Here is a 22317-nt window from a genome sequence, read left to right on the forward strand (position 1 = left end):
TGTTATATTTGATCAGGATTTATCCTTTAACGCCCACATAAAATCAATTTCAAGGACCGCCTACTTCCATCTACCAGGGTTTCCGTTAGCCGGTAATTACCGGTTTTTAGCTGGTAAAATTTATAAAAAACCGGTAAATTCAAAACCTGACGGTCAAAATGTCTGGTAATAATTAGGGAGGCTCCGATCGATCGGCCGCCGGTCATTATCGGCCGATATTCACTCTTAATAGTTTGATCGGTGCTCTCTATAAAGGCCGATCAGGAGAGCTGGATCTGATTGATATGGACATGAACGCGAGTGAAGTGTAACCGGAGCGAGAGAGAGATCAGATCAGCTGCTGAGTCTGACCGAGACACGCAGCTCTGCAGAATCACCTGAAGCCCCGCCCTCTGTTTAGTGCGCTGCAGGAGCTGCTTAAGAAACTGACTGCTGTGAGAGAGAGGGAGGGAGAGGGGAAAAGAGAGGCTCCGTTTCTCCCGTGTTATTATTCAAAGTTGATGTAAACTTCTGAATAATGTACGTTATCTACTACAAGTAGTTTGTTTGAATGTAATAATTATGTTGTTTGTTGTTTGTGGAATCATTTATTGAAAAATTAATCTGAATTTTTTTCGATCTGTTACGATTATAAACTGAAGCAATATAAAAATGAGCCCCGTGAACTGAGTTTTAAACATCAGCATATCTGCTCATAGTCCGGTAATTACCTGCTAACGGAAACTCTGCTACACAACTATTATTATTATTATTGAAATATGACCGGTAAGTTTCAAATTTGTCCGGTAAAATAAAATCTGCCCGGACATTTGACCGTTGAGAAAAAATCCTAGCGGAAACCCTGCCATCTACGTGACATTGCAAAAATCAGGCATATCTTGCCTCAAAACGATGCAGAGAAACTAGTCCATGCATTTGTTACTTCTAGGCTGGATTATTGTAACTCTTTATTATCAGGGAGTACCAAGAAGTCAATCAAGTCGCTTCAGCTGATTCAAAATGCTGCGGCTCGTGTACTAACCAGAGTTAGGAAAAGGGACCACATTACTCCTGTTCTGGCTGCCTTACACTGGCTCCCTATAGAACACAGGATATAATTTAAAATTCCTCTTCTCGCCTACAAAGCCCTTAATGGGCAGGCGCCATCTTACCTTAAAGAACTCATTATACCCTACTGTCCTACTAGGGCATTGCGTTCCAAGAATGCAGGGTTGTTGGTTGTTCCTAGAATCTCTAAAAGTACAATGGGAGCCAGAGCCTTTTCTTATCAAGCTCCACATTTGTGGAATCAGCTTCCAGTTTGTGTTCGGGCGGCAGACACCCTATCCGTTTTTAAGAGTGCGTTTAAGACCTTCCTTTTTGATAAAGCTTATAGTTAGGGCTGATTAGATTCAGCCCCTAGTTTTGCTGATATAGGCTTAGTTTGTCGGGGGTCATCTTACTTCTTCCTTCTCTCTGTCTATACCTGTGTACTCTCATGTTCCGATTAACCCAGCTTCCCCAAATGTCTTTCTTTTGGTGTCTATATACGCTGGGATCCGGAGTCATGGATGATCCTGCGGTCCTGTGTCCTGGATCGCGAGCGCTGGATCTTGAGTCGTGGCTGTGGTCCTGGATCATAAGTCCTGGATGGATATCCTCGTGGATTCATCTTCCTATTATACACACATGCATTTCCAAACATCTGGACTACCTATGTTGCAAATGTATTATCTTTTCAATTTACACACGGCATCTATTGCACGTCTGTCCGTCCTGGGAGAGGGATCCCTCCTCTGTGGCTCTCCCTGAGGTTTCTCCCATTTTTCCCTTTAAACTGGGTTTTCTTTGGAAGTTTTTCCTTGTACGATGTGAGGGTCTAAGGACAGAGGGTGTCGTATTGTCATACTGATATTCTGTACACACTGTGAAGACCACTGAGACAAATGTAACATTTGTGATATTGGGCTATATAAATAAACATTGATTGATTGATTTGGCTTTCAGGAGTCCGACGTGGAGCAAAACAAAGTACAGTGCAGGATTTGTTACTAGGTTGTGTTGGCACCACACGCTAACACAACCAATCTCTTTAATCATCTGAAATACAACCACAAAGTGCAATACGACCGGGCAATAATACAACAAAAAGCAGATGCCCGCTTGATTTCATCCACCACATCATCACAGTCATCGATTCAGGACGCATTGTACAGCGCAACGGCCTACGCGACGAGCTCGCAGAGACACAGAGATATTACAGGTGCCATTACATTTCACATCGCTAAAGATATGTGCCCAGTTAGCACTGTTAGCAACCAGGGCTTTAAGCAACTTGTCAACACGTTGGACAAGCGTTACGCGATGCCGTCTCGGTATTATTTCAGCAGGTCTGCGCTATGTGACAAATGCCGTGGGGAAGTTGAGAGAGAAGTGGCTTCAGCTGACTACTTTGCGACCACAACGGACCTATGGTCTAGCCCTGGGATGCCCAACCAGTCGATCGCAAGATGTGTCTAAAAATAGAACAACAATATTCTGTTTTATCGTTAATGTCCTGTAACATAATCTTCCTGTGCCAGAATAATGCACTTGAACGCATCAAAGCTTTGTGATTGGCCGGCGTGACCCCATGTGTCGGGTAGTGGCTGAGTCTTCAGTACAGGTGGCAATATCGTTACCTGCCTGCGCTCATCTCTGAAACCAGACCATGTCAACAGGCTGGTGTTTCTTGCAACAAATCTTTAAGAGATGACATGAGCAGCCCTACCAGCATTTGCCATGGTGGCCAACATTTTTTTATTTGGTCTTGAATTGTAGTTCAACATTTATTTCCTGTTACTTCTGGACCATGACGGTTGGCCAGCCTTCAACGTTTAACTGAGTGGAATATGTTGAATATGTTTTACCAAAATGTTGGCTATATGTTAAGGAGTTTTCAGTAGGTTGTGACAGTGCACTGCATCATATTTGATTTAATTTATTTTGGTCTAATTTATTTTTATTTATCATATTAATAATATATGTTTAGTATGGTTTTGGAAGTGCGCTCCAACATATTTGTTGATCTTGTTTATTGGTAAAATATTATTTGTTTTAAAGTTCAATAAATGGTCAATGAATAATCGTCCAAATAATCGTGATATCAATCATTGACCCAAATAATCGTAATTATGATTTTTGCCATAATCGCACGGCCCTATCTCATACACTCTCGTACTGTAGCTCTCAATGTAACTATATATGAAAACTCAGTTTTTGCCATAAATATGACGATAACAATCAGTAATAATTTCAAAGTGACACAAAAACATTGGATAAACCTTCAGCAGCGTTGTTATGCGTTTTAATGCCATTGAACACACTTTTGATCAGAAAACAGCAAAGGTAAGACGTATTTGCCGTTTTGGCTCCGTGACCGGGGGCCTAACTGGTTAAGAATACATACTTTTATTTAAAGGTCCCATGTCATGGCCATTTCTACTGATCATAATTCCATTATTGAGGTATACTAAAAGTCACATTGGTTTCTCATACAGCATCTCTGTAAAGTATGTATATTCACTGTGTCTTAAATGGCTTGTTGGAGCTCCTGCCCCCTCCCCCCCTCCCTGTGAGCCCAGTGTGCTCCGATTGGTCAGCTCGGCCACTCTGTTCTGATTAGTCAACCACCATGTCTAACAGTCCTTTTTCGGCTCTGAGCAGAAAATCTGTTTTACAATGGCGTTGGTACAGCCGTATATGTTTGAATCGGAGTCCGATCCTGAAAGTGAGACAGACCAGATAGACCTGATCCACCGTCCCACCGTCCCAAACTAGAGCAGACGGTTTCACAGTGGAAAGTTTTTATTTAGTATCGCTCTTACATTTCAGATGTAAGTTACAACATTATGTAGCCAGCTAGCTGAAAACACCAACAGTAGCAGACAACATTATATGCCAAATTATACACCATACATATTTGTCAAGTCAATAGACTATTATATGCCCTTTTATTTCTTCCTTAGTAATTGAATGTTTATTTTGTAAACCTTGCCATAGTTGGTTTGATTGCTAAACGTGTTATGTTACACATATCTTACCTTCCTATAGGTTGTAACACGAATGAATCAAGTCCCAGCACCTATTATGTGCATGGTACACCACCCAGGACTAGAGCCAAACTGTCTCAACCCATACACCCTGCAGAACCTCCCAGGGTTTCCCACACAGACTATACTTGGGCGGGCCGCCGAAGTATATTAACGGCCGCCCATGTATATTTCGCGACCCATTTAGGTTGTTTTTTTTTGTATAATTTTTTAATAATTTTTTTTTTAAATAATTTTATTTTTTATTCGTCCGTGACCACGATGCCATCTGCGATCGATTAACTTGTGGACAATGATCCCTCGCTCCCTTGCACTGATCTCGCCTCCTTCTGGCCTGTTAAGTGGCCTGCCTCACTCAGGGTGACTGGCTGTCCACATGATGTGGCCTGCCGACATGGCCACTGTCATACAGATCATAAATCAAAGCCCTTGATTGATCTCTGTGTGTCATTCAACCTCGGGATAAGCTCAGCTCAGGTGAGGTAAAGGACTCTCTGAGTGTTTAGATAGTTAAGTCTAAGTTCTCAGTGGGTCTCAAACAGTGTGGTCACCAGTTATGTAAACACATATTAAGGTGAAAAAAGGTAAGATACACTTTTAAAACTTGTTGAGAGAAAACTAGTCTTTGCTGCTGCCTCAAAGAGGAGCAGGGGAGAGGAGGGAGACAGGAGAGGCTGATTCAGGAGCACAGACACACTCACAACTATAAATGAACCAAAAATAAATTAATAAACAAGTTTCAGTGTTTTTTTCATATTGGAAATGGTATGTTATTGGTTATGGCCATGATTTTATGATTATTGAAATGTATACAGTTCTGTTTAATATAGGTGTTTCCATAGATCTAGTCTCTATATTTTCCCCTCAAAATGCACCAGATTGATGCATTTAACTCCAAAATAAAAAATAAAATCTTACCGGGGGGGCATGCCCCTGGACCCCCATAGAGGTCGACCCCCACTAAAAATCACATGGATAGGTTCCTAAATACATTTATTTTTTTAAATAGTAACCCATTTCCATATGTTCATGTGTGGGTAGTAGATTTAAACTATAGGGCTATCATTATGGGCCCTGCCTGTACCTGTTCGCTCTGCCATCGCGTGAAGGGTCTGCTAACAAGCGACCAACAGAAAGGTTAATGTTGTTGCACGTCACACACGCAGCCCCACTTCTTGTCTCTCTCTCTCTCTAACTCATTGCAGATGGCTGCACTAAAGAAAAGGGCACAGAGGAAACCAGTTGTAAGATGTTTAAAAGTTCATTAAACATAATATATGCTTAAATGCATTTCAAAGAAGTTGTGTTGAGTTGTGTTGGAGTTGGTGTTATTCTACATTTTGACACCAAGATTTTCTGATTTTACTGCAAATGTATATCGGTTCCAAATATCGGTTATCGGTCTCCTTGATTACTAATAATCGGTATTGGTATCGGCCTTGAAAAAGCCATATCGGTCGATCCCTAATAGACAGGTATTTTCTGTGTTAGAGTTTTACTCGCTACAGGGTGTACTTTGAGGGTTTTTTACTCTGCAGACCGTTTACATGCTTAAAAAACAAGGGGACGGGTAATAACCGGAAAAGCATGACATGGGCCCTTTAAGTAAAGGATCTAAATAGTTCTTCCACCACTGATAATAATACAGTAATTCAATATATATATATATATATATATATATATATATATATATATATGACTCTGAAGTGGGCCTTTAGGCATAACAAGTACTTGGTACTTTCAGTATAATTTGATGTTGATACTTTTGAACTTTAACTTAAGTAAGACTATGACCACAATCTAAGAGAAACTCTGATATATCACTATCTCTAGTAGGAATGTGCATCTCCATCACTGAGGCCGATGCGATGCGCATCTTGATACGTTGCGCATCTCGATACATTGCCAACGATATGATACAGTAACGATACATTTGAAGAGCCAGGCAATACAATACGATACGATTCACCCCTGTTGCGATACAGTTCGATACGATTTGATTCAACATTATGCGATTTCTCCTCGACTTCCATGTGTGTTGATAACTGAGACTCTCGGCCTCCGTAGTGCGAAGCAAAGATCGTCTCTGCGGAGTGCTGACAGGATATTATATGAATGAATCGTTTTTTTTACCGATGCAAAGGCGCTACAATCGATGCATCGCGAGTTCAACCCAAACTGTAGCCGATGTGCACTCTTTCAACCGGTGCACTCGCATTTTTAACGTTTATGCCGGTGAACTGATGCAAATCAGTAAATCTTAACATCCCTAATCTCTAGAGGTCTAAAAGTTCCAATACCACAGACAGGCTTCATGAGCAGGTTAGAGGAAAGTATGTTGCCCCTATATTGGCCCATTATGACTACAGCCAATCTGCTGCTATATTGAGTAACACAACAGTAATCTTGATTTATAGCACTCACTACTCTTGAATCAATACAACCGCAGATTAATTGTTCTTTCCCAGGCTTATATGAGCTGAGAGATAAGAGACATTGTGAAACACTGAAGAAGAATGATGCGTTGGAAAAAAGATGAGGGCAGCCTTAAGGACTCATTCTGAGAGTGAGGTTCAAAGTCTTAGGATATGTGTACCTGCAAAAGGGAGTGGAAGTACAGAGCACACAGACCGGTTACATATTGTGAGTCTGTAACATTTCCACATGTTACATTGCATTTAGCTGACGCTTTTATCCAAAGCGACTTACAATAAGTGCGTTCGACCAACAAAATACAAACTTGAAGAAAACAGAATCATATAAGTACATCAGGTTTCATAGAGCAAAAACATTTCAAGTGCTACTCAACTGGCTTTAGATAAGCCAGCCCTTTATTAGTATATAAGTGCTTTGTTAATAGTTCTATCGCTCGAAGTGGAGTCGAAAGAGATGAGTTTTCAGTCTGTGCCGGAAGGTGTGTAAGCTATCTGCTGTCCTGATGTCAATGGGGAGCTCATTCCACCATTTTGGAGCCAGGATAGCAAACCCACGTGTTTTTGCTGATGGGAACTTGGGTCCCCTTCGCAGCGATGGTGCAGCGAGCCGTTTGGTTGATGCAGAGAGGAGTGCACATGCTGGGGTGTACGGTTTAACCATGTCCTGGATGTAGGAAGGGCCAGATCCATTCGCAGCATGGTACACAAGTACCATTGTCTTGAAGTGGATTCTAGCAGTTATTGGAAGCCAGTGAAGGCAGCGGAGGAGCGGCGTGGTGTGGGAGAATTTAGGAAGGTTGAAGACCAGGCGAGCAGCTGCATTCTGGATGAGCTGCAGAGGTCGGATGGCACATGCAGGTAGACCAGCCAGGAGGGAGTTGCAGTAGTCTAGGCGTGAGATGACGAGAGCCTGGACCAGAACCTGCGTCGCTTTCTGGGTCAGCTGGGGACGCATCCTCCTGATGTTGTAAAGCGTATATCTGCAGCAGCGGGTTGTAGCAGCGATGTTTGCAGTGAAGGACAGGTTGTTATCTAGGGTCACACCCATATTCCTTGCAGTCTGAGTCGGGGAAACAGAGGTGCCAATGTTGATTGTTAGGTCAAGAGTGGGACAATATTTTCCCGGAAGGAAAAGCAGTTCAGTCTTGTCAAGGTTGAGCTTGAGGTGATGATCAGACATCCACTGAGTGATGTCAGCTAGACAAGCAGAGATGCGTGCGACGACCTGGGTCTCTGAGCGGGGAAAGGACAGGATTAATTGGGTGTCGTCAGCGTAGCAGTGGTATGAAAAACCATGCGGGCTAATGACTAATCCGAGCGAGTTTGTGTACAAGGAGAAGAGGAGGGGACCAAGAACAGAGCCTTGAGGGACCACTGTAGTTAATTGACAAGGGTCGGACTCGGACCCTCTCCAAGTAACCCTGTAGGTGCGGTCTTTAAGGTATGAGGTGAGGAGGGAAAGTGCAGAGCCTGAAACTCCAATGATTACACTGTTGGGAATTAACTTTTTACTTTTGGTCAAAAACCTCAATATATTAAACCTGGCCCTAGCCCCCATCATTTATTATACTAAAATGTAATCTTTTTGTCTATGTTCACTAGGGATGGACCGATATGGCTTTTTCAAGGCCGATACCGATTATTAGTAATCAAGGAGACCGATAACCGATATTTGGAACCGATATACATTTGCAGTAAAATCAGATAATCTTGGTGTCAAAATGTAGAATAACACAACTTCTTTGAAATGCCTTTTTATGTTTAATCAACTTTTCAACTGGTTTCCTCTCTGTGACCCTGAGTAAAGTAAATGAAGTAAAAATACAATAAAAACTACTAAAACTTGCTCTGAACTTCTGATATTTGAGTCTCACTCATTTAGTAGTCCCAATTCAGCAGCACCAGATTGTGGTGCAGAAAGCAGAGTTGCTGCGAGGCTCCACTAGCAGCCATCACAGTCCCAGTCGTCCACAGTTTCTCCGCTGCGAGACGCTACCCACCCTTTGGGAAACTGATAGAAGTGGATCATGAGATCGTGGTGTTTTTGCAACTTCAGCATAGGGGATTGGGATGTTTATTGAACTTCGGCTTTCAACTGATTTACCTTCGAAACACTGCTCACTGCTGCTGTTTGCCTCGGTCTGTGTCTGCGTTCTTCGCACCTGCCTGTAATCTGAGAAGGTCCCGCCTCTCTGGATGGCTGCAGCCCGGAAAATCTTCAGTGTTGATTGACACTTCAGTAATAGCCTATCAGATAGCGCTGTGGGCGGGACATTGCTTGTGAACAGTGGTGACTGCAGCCAGAGAAACGGCCGCATCAGAGCCAAAGTTGTATTGGCAATTTGATTAAAAAAAAGCCGATACCGATAAGTGGAATATCGGCCTCGATAATCGGCCAGGCCGATAATCGGTTGACCCTTAATGTTCACATATACAAAGCCTGAACAAACTGCTGTTTAATCCCCTCACAGTATTGCAGCCCTCCTGGCAGTGTTCAGTGAGAAAGTAGGTATTTCAGGGTCAGCATGGCCTCCTTGTTGAGGTGAGAGTCCCTTCTCCTTTCCTCCCAGGCCCACAGGCTTTTCTCCCCATGCAAACACTGTACAAAGCCTCTTTCTGCTGCTGGGGGTCTCTATGGAGACCAACAGAAGGCCCCCGCTCAGTGGGTTGGAGACCAGGATGTTACCATAATATGATGAGATGCTCAATCACTGAAGTCATGAAAGAATTTGGGAACGTAATAAAGTGTGAAACAGTTTGACGACAAGTCCTGGACAAACCAGACACAATCAGGCTAAAATAACTATTGTTTGAAGCAGTTAGGGGGGGGGGGGGCCCCCGACAGGTTGCTGTCAGAGCTTTCACACTCTGCTATGTGTCCCATCAGGGTGGAATGCAACTGGAGATGTGCAGCATCGCAGCCGCTTGAAGCTTTTTTCTTTTTGAAACCAATTTTGTGTTGTTTTCTACTCGCTCTCACAGAGGGACGTATATATGGACATATATATATATATTAGGGCTGTCAGTCGATTAAAATATTTAATCGCACGATTGTCCATAGTTAATCGCGATTAAATCGCAAATTAATCGCACATTTTTGATCTGTTCTAAATGTACCTTAGAGGAATATTTTTCAAGTTTTTAATACTCTTATCAACATATGAGTGGACAAATATGCTTTATGCTAATGTTTATTATCATTTGAACAATGACACATATTCTCATGAATATTAAACACAACAACCTCTGAACATTACAAATATTCGCCTCAATTCAACCTGGAAACTCTCTCATACAATAGTGTGTGTGTGTGTGTGTGTGTGTGTGTGTGTGTGTGTGTGTGTGTGTGTGTGTGTGTGTGTGTGTGTGTGTGTGTGTGTGTGTGTGTGTGTGTGTGTGTGTGTGTGTGTGTGTGTGTGTGTGTGTGTGTGTGTGTGTGTGTGTGTGTGTGTGTGTGTGTGTGTGTGTGTGTGTGTGTGTTGGATCGTTGGAGCTATGTGCAACTCAAGGCATATGCTCGAACAGGAGCTGCCTGGACGCTGCAATCATGTTGCTGCAATCATGAGTGTGCTGACTTTTCCTACAATGTCCCGCTATCTGGCTTCCTGCATAAAGTCAAGTGCTAGTCGCAGTTGTGTGGATAGAGCGCTCCTCTGTTTTCATTTAAACAGCTCCTTATATCCGTTAGCGCAGCTAGCTAGCACCCGATGCTAACAACAACAATGCACGTAAGGTCTCTCTCTCGCTCGCTCGGGCCACACCCACCCGGTCCTCCCGATGGCCAGTCGGTGCCTGCCGGTGAGCGTGGAAGTGTGGTCTGCCACAAGCAGGCGGCAGGAGCGGGGCTGTCAGCAGCATCAGTTTGTAGATGGTATTTTAAACTCGATGCGCTCTGAAACTACGGGGCGGCCGAGGAAAAAAAATACACATGCGTTAATCACATTAAAATAATTAGTGGCGTTAATTTTTGTTTGCGTTAACGCGTTATTAACGCGTTAACTTGACAGCCCTAAGCCCTAATATATATATATATTAGGGGTGTAACGGTACACGTACCGAAATTATTCGGTACGAGCCCTTCGGTTCGGTACACGTGTGTACCGAAGTGTACCGAACGAATATAACGTTAAACGTAAAAAATTGAGAACGTGAACAACTTATTGGAAGTAATCTCAGGTGCTGCGTCGCAGCATTCAGAGTAATTTGCTCCCATTGGGCTCATCGCGTCATAGAGCGAGCAAGTCATTTCATTGGATGAGAGGGCATGCTATGAGAGCTGGTCAGAGGGATGCGTTCAAATTTAGTCAGTAATTTGAGGAACTGTCGAAAATTAATGGCGAACGCAGATAAAGTTGAGCTCGAAATCCTCCAGCATCATTGAAGTCTCCGGTTTGGGAACATTTTGGTTTCGCAGTTACGAACAAGGATGACGGACAAAGACAGGTGGACCAAACCAAAGCTGTTTGTCGGCATTGTTCAACTAAAATTGGTTACGCGGCTGGCAATACATCAAACTTGCACACTCTTGAAAAGGCATCACCCGAACGTGAATATAACCGGTACCAAAAGAAAAAAGACTGAAGTGCAAACCCAACTCCCGCTAGCATTTAGCCTCCACCACTCGCAAAAAGTTCAGACCGAGCCAAAGCTATTATAAACGCCAAATATCCTTATGTTGCCATGTTAGCAAAGCGCTACCTGGCTGTATCTGCTACCTCTGTCCCTAGCGAGAGGGTTTTCTCCACAGCAGGAGACATTGCTAGTGCCAGCAGATCTGCCTTTTCGGCAAGCAATGTGGAAAAGTTCATTTTTCTTTAAACAACATGAAAATACAATGACAAGCAAGTCCTAATGTCAAGCTGGCTGCTTAGGTACTAGTACAGTACAGTTCAGATACAGATTATTTCAGTTCATCGAAATGCTGCACCTTAATGTTCATTTGATTATATTTTGTATTTATTTGAGTGAATATTCACAGTTTAATAATAATTAAAAACCCAAAACTAATAGTTTATGTTTTGTGAGTACTAGTACAGTAAAGTTCAAATACAGATTATTTCAGTTCATCGAAATGCTGCACCTTAATGTTTATTTTATTATATTTTGTATTTATTTGAGTGAATATTCACAGTTTAATAATAATTAAAAACCCAAAACTAATAGTTTATGTTTTGTGAGTACTTGTACAGTAAAGTTCAAATACAGATTATTTCAGTTCATCGATATGCTGCACCTTAATGTTTATTTTATTATATTTATTTGAGTGAATACATTATTATTTGAGTGAATACATTATTCAGTTTAATAATATATATATATATATATATATATATATATATATATATATATATATATATATAGGTGCGGTACGTACCTCGGTTTTTAGGTCACGGTTCGGTTCGGTACGTTTTCGGTACAGCAGAAAAAATTATCGCAAAACATAACATATATTTTTTTTATTATTATTAAACTGTGAATAATGTATTCACTCAAATAAATACAAAATATAATAAAATAAACATTAAGGTGCAGCATTTCGATGAACTGAAATAATCTGTATTTCAACTTTACTGTACTAGTACTCACAAAACATAAACTATTAGTTTTGGGGTCTTAATTATTATTAAACTATGAATATTCACTCAAATAAATATAAAATATAATAAAATAAACATTAAGGTGCAGCTTTTCGATGAACTGAAATAATCTGTATTTGAACTGTACTGTACTAGTACCTAAGCAGCCAGTTTGACATTATGACTTGCTTGTCATTGTATTTTCATGTTTTTTTAAAGAAAAATGTACTTGTCCACATTGCTTGCCGAAAGGGCAGATCTGCTGGCACTAGCAATGTCTCCTGCTGTGGAGAACACGCCCTCTCGCTAGGGACAGAGGTAGTAGCAGATACAGCCAGGTAGCGCTTTGCTAACATGGCAACATAAGGATATTTGCCGTTTGTAATAGCTTTGGCTCGGTCTGAAGTTTTTGCGAGTGGTGGAGGCTTAAATGTGGAGTTGGGTTTGCACTTCAGTCTTTTGGTACCGGTGATATTCACATTCAGGTGATGCCTTTTCAAATGAGTGTGCAAGTTTGATGTATTGCCAGCCGCGTAACCAATTTTAATTGAACAACACCGACCAACAGCTTTGGTTCGGTCCACCTGTCTTTGTCCGTCATCCTTGTAGGTAACTGCGAAACCAAAATGTTCCCAAACCGGAGACTTCAATGATGCTTGAGGATTTTCGAGCTCAACTTTATCTGCGTTCGCCATTTCGACAGTTCCTCAAATTACTGACTACATTTGAACGCATCCCTCTGACCAGCTCGTCCAATGAAATGACTTGCTCGTTCTGACGCGTTGAACACATTGGGAGCAAATTACTCTGAATGCTGCGACGCAGCACCTGAGATTACTTCCAAGAAGTTGTTCACATTCTCAATTTTTTTATGTTTAACGTTATATTCGTTCGGTACACACGTGTACCGAACCGAAGGGCCCGTACCGAATAATACCGTTACACCCCGCTGTCAAAATGATCGCGTTAACGACGGTAATTCATTTTTTTAATTAATTGCATTAAAATATTTAACGCATTTAACGCATGTGCAGAATGGCCCGCCCCATACATCCCACCAGTGGCAGCGCCAGGGTATGGCTGGGGTAGGCTACAGCCATACCAAGAAATGGCTTAGCCCCACAATGAGAAATGATGTTAAAGTAAGCAAAATAAAGTCCACCAACTCGCGCCGAGAATTGCACAGACAGCAGTTAGTAAGATTGATTTCAGTAGACAATTGTCTGGAAATACCGAAGACCAGAATCAGAATCAAGATAACGGCGTGGTGTTGTTGCAGGAAGTCCTGACGGAGAATACTTTTGCTGTAGTACAGGTAACACATAACTGGTACGCAGGTTATGTGCGTAATCTGAAATGCGTACCGTCACTTGTGTCACAAAGAGCATTTGCGTACCGACGTACTTGTGAAGCTTTTCCAGAAGGTGGTTAGATCACCGGACGACAGAGTCGGTCTTCGTCTGCACAGACAGGGCTGCTGTTAACGTCGGTCTGTACAACGGAATTGTGCCAAAACTACGCCAACCAGCTGCGGAGGGAGACTCCCCCCACGAAGTACTCCACTAGCCCCCCCGTCAACTTTCCTGAAGTACTCCCCCGTTGATGGAAATCAACACGTAATGAATTAAAACCCCACGGTTTGATGATTGATAGGTGTGTGGGGTGTCTTTCATTTTTACACGCAGAAAAATGTTACAATAAACATGTTAAATGGATATATCCGCCTTCTTTCCATTCCCACAACAATATACATAAAGAAATGGCATATTTTGGACATGATTAATTAATTTTTAAGCTGTGATTAAACTGATTAAAAATTGTAATCGTTTGACAGCCCTAATATATACACATACATATATAACCATCCAACCAGAGACACTCTGAATGGTTGATCTAGCCTCCTGTTGGGAGACATAGAAAGACGATAAAATAATTTACAATGACAATAACTATTAAGTCCAGCTACAACAAAATAGATATTCAAGTATGAGGATATAATTGCAGGTCTGACACCAAGTTCCCTCCAGGATCTTTGTTGTTTTGTAACAGTACGCATTTATCCTGTTAGCTCCAAATAAAAAAACACTTCCGTCATCCGTCCCTGAAGTATAGATGCTCTGCCTGTGCAAGAAGAGCCCTATTCTATCAGCTAATATAAAGAGCTTAATGTTACTCCGTCTCGCCGATGTGCATCTTGTCCGACAAGACAAACCTGGCGGGGAAAGACGGGAAGCAGAGACTGACTGGCGGTTTGATGACGGGGACAGTGTTGAACAGGAACATTTCACTGAGCTGTGTCACCGTTCTGCCTCAGCCAGTAGCCTTCCACTGGCACAGGAAGTAGCTACTTAATAGGAGATCTATTTCCACATAACCTTTGCAGCTCAGAGGCAGGCCCAGCCTCAGATCAGTTAAGAAGATAAAAGACAGCCATATTAATAACACAGGTTATTAGTGCTGGTATATGAATGAAATCAATGATCAACAAGTAGTTATGGAAGAGAGATAGTCTGCAATTTTACCCGAGCAATATAGTTTAAAGTTCTCCTAGTATGCTAATTTTAGGCATTTATTATGGGTCTCAGATATATATACAAATATATAAAAAACATGTACATGATGCGTTTTGCTCAGAATACCGATAAGATCATGCATTTTAGACATCTCTCATATCCCTCTGTTTTAGCCCTGTGAGGAGGTGGATATATATTAAATATGCCGTGTAGTAATAGATGTATTTATTTTTCTTCTCAAGAGAGTACCAGAATGTGTATTTTATGTTAGTATTTCAAAAAATCTCCTGGGGGAAAATCCCCCCAGACCCCCCTGCAGGGGTTGGGTTTTCAGCATGTCAACTCTTTCACATGGGGAAATTGCAGGATTGGCTCCAGGTCACCCTTTTTATTTACTACAACACAAATGTGCCGTTTTTTTTCATACAGTTCAATTTGGATTGAGACAGGGAAATAATCTAAACCTCACGCGTGGCGTTTCACTGTCAAGGGGGGCGATATAGCGTGTATGTAATTGCATTGCAAATACTGACTTGAGCCCCACAAATACTCTAAGGCCCCTTCCCAAATATTTGTGTCATTGCATCCTGTTAAAATAAAAATATAATGTATAATGTTTGTGTCTTTGACATTAGCGCTGCTATGCAGCCACCTGTAAACTGTACTACGAAGCCAGTTCAACATACCTTGGATATGTTTGAGTTATCTTAACTAACCTTAACAAATGAGATCTCGCTCGTCGACGACGCTGGTTGTCAACTCTGTAAATCAAGCCAGGGTTTCTCTCTCCAGCTAAGAGCGCGTTCACGTGAAAGTGTTCACGTGTAGATTAGCTACATTTGACCAATCACAAACAGGGACAAGTGTACTGACAACGCAGCGTCATACTTCATTAATGAAAAGTAAACTAATATTAGACAAATATGAACTTTAAACATCCATGATTTACACATATAATCCAGGATACAAGCCACATAGTTGCACCTGCAAGGAGAATACAGAACAACTGGTTAAAAAATAAATAAACTATAGAGTGTTTGAAAGCGTACAACAGTTTTATGATATCACTGCCCCATCCAAGACATGAGTGGATCTGACTTTAATTACATTTGAGTTGAGTATTTCGTCAACCTAATGTGTTGCTTAAAACAATACTTCTGCATACAGTATGTGACAATGTAAGTGTTGCACGGCCAGATACGGCTCAGCTGACTCAGATAAGGAAATATATGACATATTATGATATTATATGATCGATGATCTGATTGATGATGTGATATGAATGATAAATTATAAGTGCGACACGTCGGCGTCTTCTCTGCATAAGGCAGTTTATACTGTATTTACTTTATCCTGTAATATGACTTGATGTATTTAAACTCCGCTAAGCTCTGATTGGTCAGGGGGTGGTGCTTTCACTGAATGTATCTCTTTTCTATAGACGCAGGAGGCGGGCAGCGTCAAAAAAAGACGCCAGATTTTATTATTTTTTGGAAAATCTAGTGTATAGATAATTTTCCTACACATTTATTCACTAGGGTCTCTAACCTGCAAGTTGCTCTTTAAAGGTGGGGTAGAGAAATCAGCTCTCGAGGGCGCTAGAATTTGAAAATACACAGCCGTAAAAAATCTGCCACTTCCTTACAGAGCCCCGCCATTTGGGTTCGGAGGAAAAGAGAGGGGTTTATTTTCTGACGCTATGTGAGTTCCCTGACACACCAAAATGCACTTTTTGATGTATTTTATACATAAATATGTCCCCCACATATATTTATGTATAAAATACATCAAAAAGTGCATTTTGCATGATAGGTCCCCTTTAATATTATTAAAATAATGCAGAATATGCAGCACCCCTGTCATGTCATATGCACAAGTTCACAACTACTGTTTAGTTATGCAATGAATGAAAAACTTAGCCTGGATAGTTTGCAACGAAACTTACAGTTGATAAAAATGAATAGACTTTTAAAACAGTCAATAATGTTTTGTAACACACACTGATTCAAAAGGCCAAGCATACATTTCCATGGTCAAGTTTCTAACTTCTTTTTTTGACTTCATTATTATAGTGTCCTTAGATAAAATGACATGATAGAAGATGTATTCACAAGGATCGCTTATTCACAGGTCGGGAGGTTAAGGGCTGACCTTCTGACCGAAGAGTCTACCTTGTTAGTGAGACTCATCAGAGCCTAAAGCAGAGACAAGGCTTGTGTCTCCCGTTGCTGTAATATACACAATATAATTATGAATTACGGACAAGTTTAGTCCAGACTAATTAAGGTACCTTAGTGCTGGAGCTGACACTCAGCCTCTCCGACCTCTCCGAGGCAGCATCCCCATTGTCCGGCGGGGCAGGGGTGCATTCCCTCGGGGTGCCGTTGCTCTGTGTGTCCCCGTGCTCAGAGTCGCTGTCCCCGCCAGGCAGGGGAATCCCCTCCGTGACGAACTCTTTCCGGCACTGGAGGTTTTGTTTCTTCAACAGCTCGGCCGTTTCGGAGTCCACCACGATAAGCTCCAGAGCCTCGGCGGTGGCCCGGATCCTCGCGACAACCTGCTGGTGGCTCTCGCCCTCCACGCTCTCTCCGTTCACGAAGGCCAGAAGGTCGCCCGCGAGAAGCCCGGCTGCGGAGGCGGGAGTGTCTGGCTCCACGAGCCGGATAAACTGTCCGGTCTTGCCCTTCTCTCCGTGCAGGTGGAACCCGTAGCCACTGGACCCTTTCTCCAGCACACACTGTCTGGGGCGGAGCTTTGACATGTTGGTACTTTTCTACCAAATTAAAACTTTTGTTTTACTATCCTAAAACTTCTGAGCTTACAAAGAGGAGTCACTCAAAACACCTGTTGCGCACCGACTTTACTCGAGCTCCACTTCCGCTGAACTGAGTGACAGGAGAGTTTCCGCTGCTGTGTTTCTGCTTCATTCCTCCCCCCGTTAACTCTCTACTGTGTTGCAATCTTCTTCCACCTCACTGCCTCCACCCTCTGGCCGTGGCAGCGTTTCACTTCTCTTATTTTTCATTTCCTCGCTCCTCGGTCTCGGTATCACCGGAAGTTGATTTGTCTGCGCCATCTTGAGTAGCGTCCCAGTCATAGACATATAAAGAGCTCTTTATATGGCTATGGTCCCAGTGGCCTTATTTTTGCCGGAGGACCGAAGATCGAGGAGCGATAACCGAGGAACCACCAGACCATCTTCCGGTGAAATCCTCAGACACTCGTCCCGCCCCCTTACTGTGTATCGCTCTCTGATTGGACGCTGCAGCGCATGCACTGATCTGATGCTTCTTGACATGAGAGCCGTTTCCCAGCGGAGTGAAGAAAACACATGAAACTCACGGGACTCACTCCTCAGTTTATACTGTGTTTTCAATTAATGTATAATTTAGTTACAAACATGTGGTATATCTAAACAACAAAATGGTCAAAAATTATTGTATTCATTGATTGGAAACATTTTCATGATCGCGTTTTTCTTTTTACATTTTCATTTATTGTCATTTCCATTCAGTCAGTCATTAAGTAGGCTACTATTTAAAATGTTAATTTGCTACATATCCACACAAACAAACAAACTGTGCAATCCAATGAATGTTAATCTAACTGGGTTTTGATAGATAACATATCTCTTTTTCTTCTCTCAATTATTTTATTTCTATTGTGCACTCTAATCAATGTTAATCAAACTATTGTTCGTTTATACATTTTAAGAATGGTGTTTATTTTTTTTTGAGAATGAGTTCTTCTTTGATTTTATTTATTTGGGTCTACAACAGATGATACAAATGTTTATGTCGTTAAATGTGTACTAACAGAGGCGGGGGTGTTTGTGAAAAAAACGGGGACATAGCTGGGGGGTATACGACGAAGCAGGATTTTCGCTTAGCCGGCTAACTTCAGGGAAAACTTGTGGTTTCCGGTCCTACGAAGCTGGTTCTCTTTTTAGCAGGCTAGATCTCCATGGCATGCCATGCCATGCCATGCCAAGGCAAGGCATGGCAAGGCAAGGCAAGGTTATTTATATAGCACTTTTCAACACAAGGCAATTCAAAGTGCTTTACAAAAAATGAAAGACATTAAGAAAAAGGCATTTAAAATCAGTCATTAAAAAGAAAAGCTAATAAAAGAAACAATAAAAGAAAAAATACATGGATAAAAGTTACAGTGCAGTCTAAGATATGAATAGTTCAATTAAACATTAAAAGAAAAAATACATGGATAAAAGTTACAGTGCAGTCTAAGATATGAATAGTTCAATTAAAAGCAGCGACAAAAAGAAAAGTCTTCAGCCTGGATTTAAAAGTAGTCAGAGTTGCAGCGGACCTGCAGGTTTCTGGGAGTTTGTTCCAGATGTTTGGAGCATATTAACTGAACGCTGCTTTACCATGTTTAGTTCTGACTCTGGGGACAGAAAGCTGACCAGTCCCTGAAGACCTGAGAGATCTGGATGGTTCATAATTTAGCAGGAGGTTGGAGATGTATTTTGGGCCTAAACCATTCAGTGCTTTATAAACCAGCAGCAGTATTTTGAAATATATTCTTTGACAAACAGGAAGCCAGTGTAAAGACTTCAGAACAGGAGTGATGTGATCCACTTTCTTAGTGTTAGTGAGGACTTGAGCAGCGGCGTTCTGAATCAGCTGCAGATTCCTAATTGATTTTTTAGTGAGACCTGTGAAGACACCATTGCAGTAGTCGAGTCTACTGAAGATAAAAGCATGGACAAGTTTTTCCAAATCCTGCTGTGACATTAGTCTTTTAATCCTAGATATATTCTTTAGGTGATAGTAGGCTGATTTAGTAACTGTTTTAATGTGACTGTTGAAACTCAGGTCAGAGTCCATGACTACACCTAGATTTCTGGCTTTATCTGTTGTTTTGAACATTGCAGACTGAAGCTCAGCGCTAACTTGTATACGTTCTGACTTGGTTCCAAAAACCATTACCTCAGTTTTATCTTTGTTTAATTGGAGAAAGTTCTGACACATCCAGTCATTGATTTGTTCAATGCACTTACTCAGTGTTTGAATTGGAGCATAGTCTCCTGGTGAAATTGTTACGTAAATGTGTGTGTCATCTGCATAGCTATGGTAACTTATTTTGTTGTTTTTCATTATCTGAGCCAGTGGCAGCATGTAGATGTTAAAGAGAAGATGCCCCAGGATGGAGCCTTGAGGAACTCCACATGTCATATTTGTCAACTCAAATGTGTATTTACCTATAGAAACAAAGTTGTTTCTGTCCTTTAGGTAGGATTCAAACCAATTTAGAACTGTTTCCGAAAGACCCACCCAGTTATCCAGTCGGTCTAGTAATATGCTGTGGTCAACAGTGTCAAACGCAGCACTGAGATCTAATAATACTAACACGGAAGTTCTGCCACTGTCTGTGTTTAAGTGGATGTCATTAAAGACCTTTACAAGAGCAGTCTCAATGCTGTGGTTTGGACGAAAGCCTGACTGGAACACATCGAAACAGTTATTTAAATGCAAGAAATTACTCAACTGTTGAAAAACAATTTTGTTCAATGATTTTACCTAGAAATGGGAGGTTTGATATAGGCCTGTAATTGTTCATTACTGAAGCATCTAGATTATTCTTTTATGTAACTTATGCTGTGCGGCTAACCTGGTCGTGACCAGAGGCCTGTATTACGAAGCAGGATTTTTGCTTAACTTCAGGGAAAACTCTGGGTTTTCGGTCATACGAAGCTGGTTCTCTTTTTAGCAGGCTAGATCTCCTGGTAACTTATGCTGTGCGGCTAACCTGGTCGAGACCAGGGGGGTATACTACAAATCTAGTTCAACCTATCCTGGATATGTTTTGAGTTATCTGGTTGGCTTAATCCAAAACAAAGCCGCTCTCGCTAAACTGTCCTACAACGCTGGCTATCAACTCGTTCGCTCAAGCCAGCCGTGTCCTATCTAGTTCAGTGCGCGTTCACATAAAAGGGGTGGTATCCAACACACTCTCACTCCCTAAGCGTCCAATAGCGATGTTTGGTCAGTGTCCGTGGCGTCCAATTGTGACGCTCCTAGGCTCCTTCAGCGTCATAAAGGGACGCAAATAGCTTTCAACTGATTGCAATGTATTCCCATCTGCGTCGGGATTTGACGCTTATGGAAGCACGGCATTCGTTTGTGTCGGCTGCCCTTAAAGGTAATGTGAGCGTCCATTCCCATTGGATAACGGAGAATTGTACACCCGGATGTAAGTATTCCTCTTACTGTCGATTGATTTTACAGTGATATCTGCACTACTCATCGACTAAAAAACACTAGATTATCCTTGTTAATTACACAACATTGATTGGCTTAAATTGTGTGCAATGCTTTTGTATTTTTCCCCTTCGATTCGGAGAAACAAATATTTGTTCTGAGTAAAGGATGGCAGAAGACACTACACTACCCAGAATCCCCAGCTATCGTTTGGACTACACCATGTGCTCTGTTTGACAAACCCCGTGATAGTCCTCAAGCTCTGTGATTGGAGAGTGTGCTCCGAGGGTGAAGCCGATTCTCGAACAGCACTTGAAATGGGATGGAACCACGGCAGACTGTCCAAAACTGGATTTGAACGGGTCCACCGCGTCCCCCTCCCCCACCCCGTCCCCAGAACTACACATGCTGGCTATTCTGTTTCGCAACATGTTCTCTATGGCACGTCTCTACTGGGAGTTGTAGTTTTCAAAGACGTTTTCGTATTTCCCATAATAAGAAGTTGTCAGTATTAAACTGTGTACATCCCTGGAGGTTTAGGGGACAGGAAACACTCACATTTAAAACATATAATTAATAAATGGGTGAAAATTGCTTGTGCCCATTATGGGCAGTATTAATATATATACCCACATGCCAGCTATGGTCAGAAGAGCTTTATTTAACAGCTGGTCTTATGTTTGTGACCCCTGTGATAACATTACATTACATTAATTGATAAGCCTGAAACATGCACTTGTCAAGGTTCAGAGGAACATTTTGCAAATATGGCAGTAGCCAGCGATCAGCTTAAGATAAGATATACTTTATTGATCCCAAGTTGTAACATTTGCGTTACATCAGCATGTGTAACAGTTAAATATGCAGTTGTGTTTATTTGAAAATCATTTAGTATAATTACACTAATTCTGTGTTTTATATTCAACAATTCTGTGTTCTTTATTTATTGATTGTTCAATACCTGACAAGGCCGGAGATGAAATATCTACATACATCTTATAAGAGTATAATACATTATGTATAATATCAGTTAAAATAAGTGCTTCAACATAGTTAACATTGCTGGAGGTATGCACACATATTGATAGATGTCTTGTAATGCACTATTGAGGAACCTGCAACCCAAGTTCTTCATTCAGTGCAGAACTACACCACAGTTGTGTAGGCCTATATGATATGTCAATAAACCTTAGAAAATCTTGAAATCTTGAAAGGGATGTGCAAAATAGTCATTATATACAGTCTTTAATTAACTATTAGTAGAGAATAACGAGTAATGAATATACTTTATAGGGATCGTATTAATATCTAATAATAACAATAATTAAATTCAATAACATGCTTTAACCACCAGGTGTCTCTTTATATCAGCTGTGCACCTTTATGGTGTAAATACAGCCTATCTACCAATTGGATCAAATATAAAAGTGAGCCGAATTAGTGTTGATACTGCAAGGAGACGTATTGTGTGAAAAGAAATGTAAGATGTTGTTTAATGGCTG

The 22317-nt window shown here is 41.4% G+C and overlaps 1 protein-coding gene across 3 annotated transcripts in view; it reads right to left on the bottom strand.

The window, feature by feature from the left end:
- Window positions 1–17803, bottom strand: part of LOC117439172 (Na(+)/H(+) exchange regulatory cofactor NHE-RF1-like) — a 41750-nt gene extending 23947 nt beyond the window's left edge. The window contains exon 1 of one of the 3 annotated variants that reach the window (XM_071201750.1): window positions 16885–17803. In XM_071201750.1, the coding sequence (XP_071057851.1) occupies window positions 16885–17355 (471 nt within the window). In that variant the 5' untranslated portion in view covers window positions 17356–17803. The remainder of the gene's footprint in view (window positions 1–16884) is intronic. The other 2 variants (XM_034074945.2, XM_034074946.2) reach the window with 2 other exon arrangements.
- Window positions 17804–22317: the final 4514 nt, after the last annotated feature.

Source organism: Pseudochaenichthys georgianus, chromosome 23, assembly GCF_902827115.2.
Source record: "Pseudochaenichthys georgianus chromosome 23, fPseGeo1.2, whole genome shotgun sequence".
NCBI classification, from domain to species: domain Eukaryota; kingdom Metazoa; phylum Chordata; class Actinopteri; order Perciformes; family Channichthyidae; genus Pseudochaenichthys; species Pseudochaenichthys georgianus.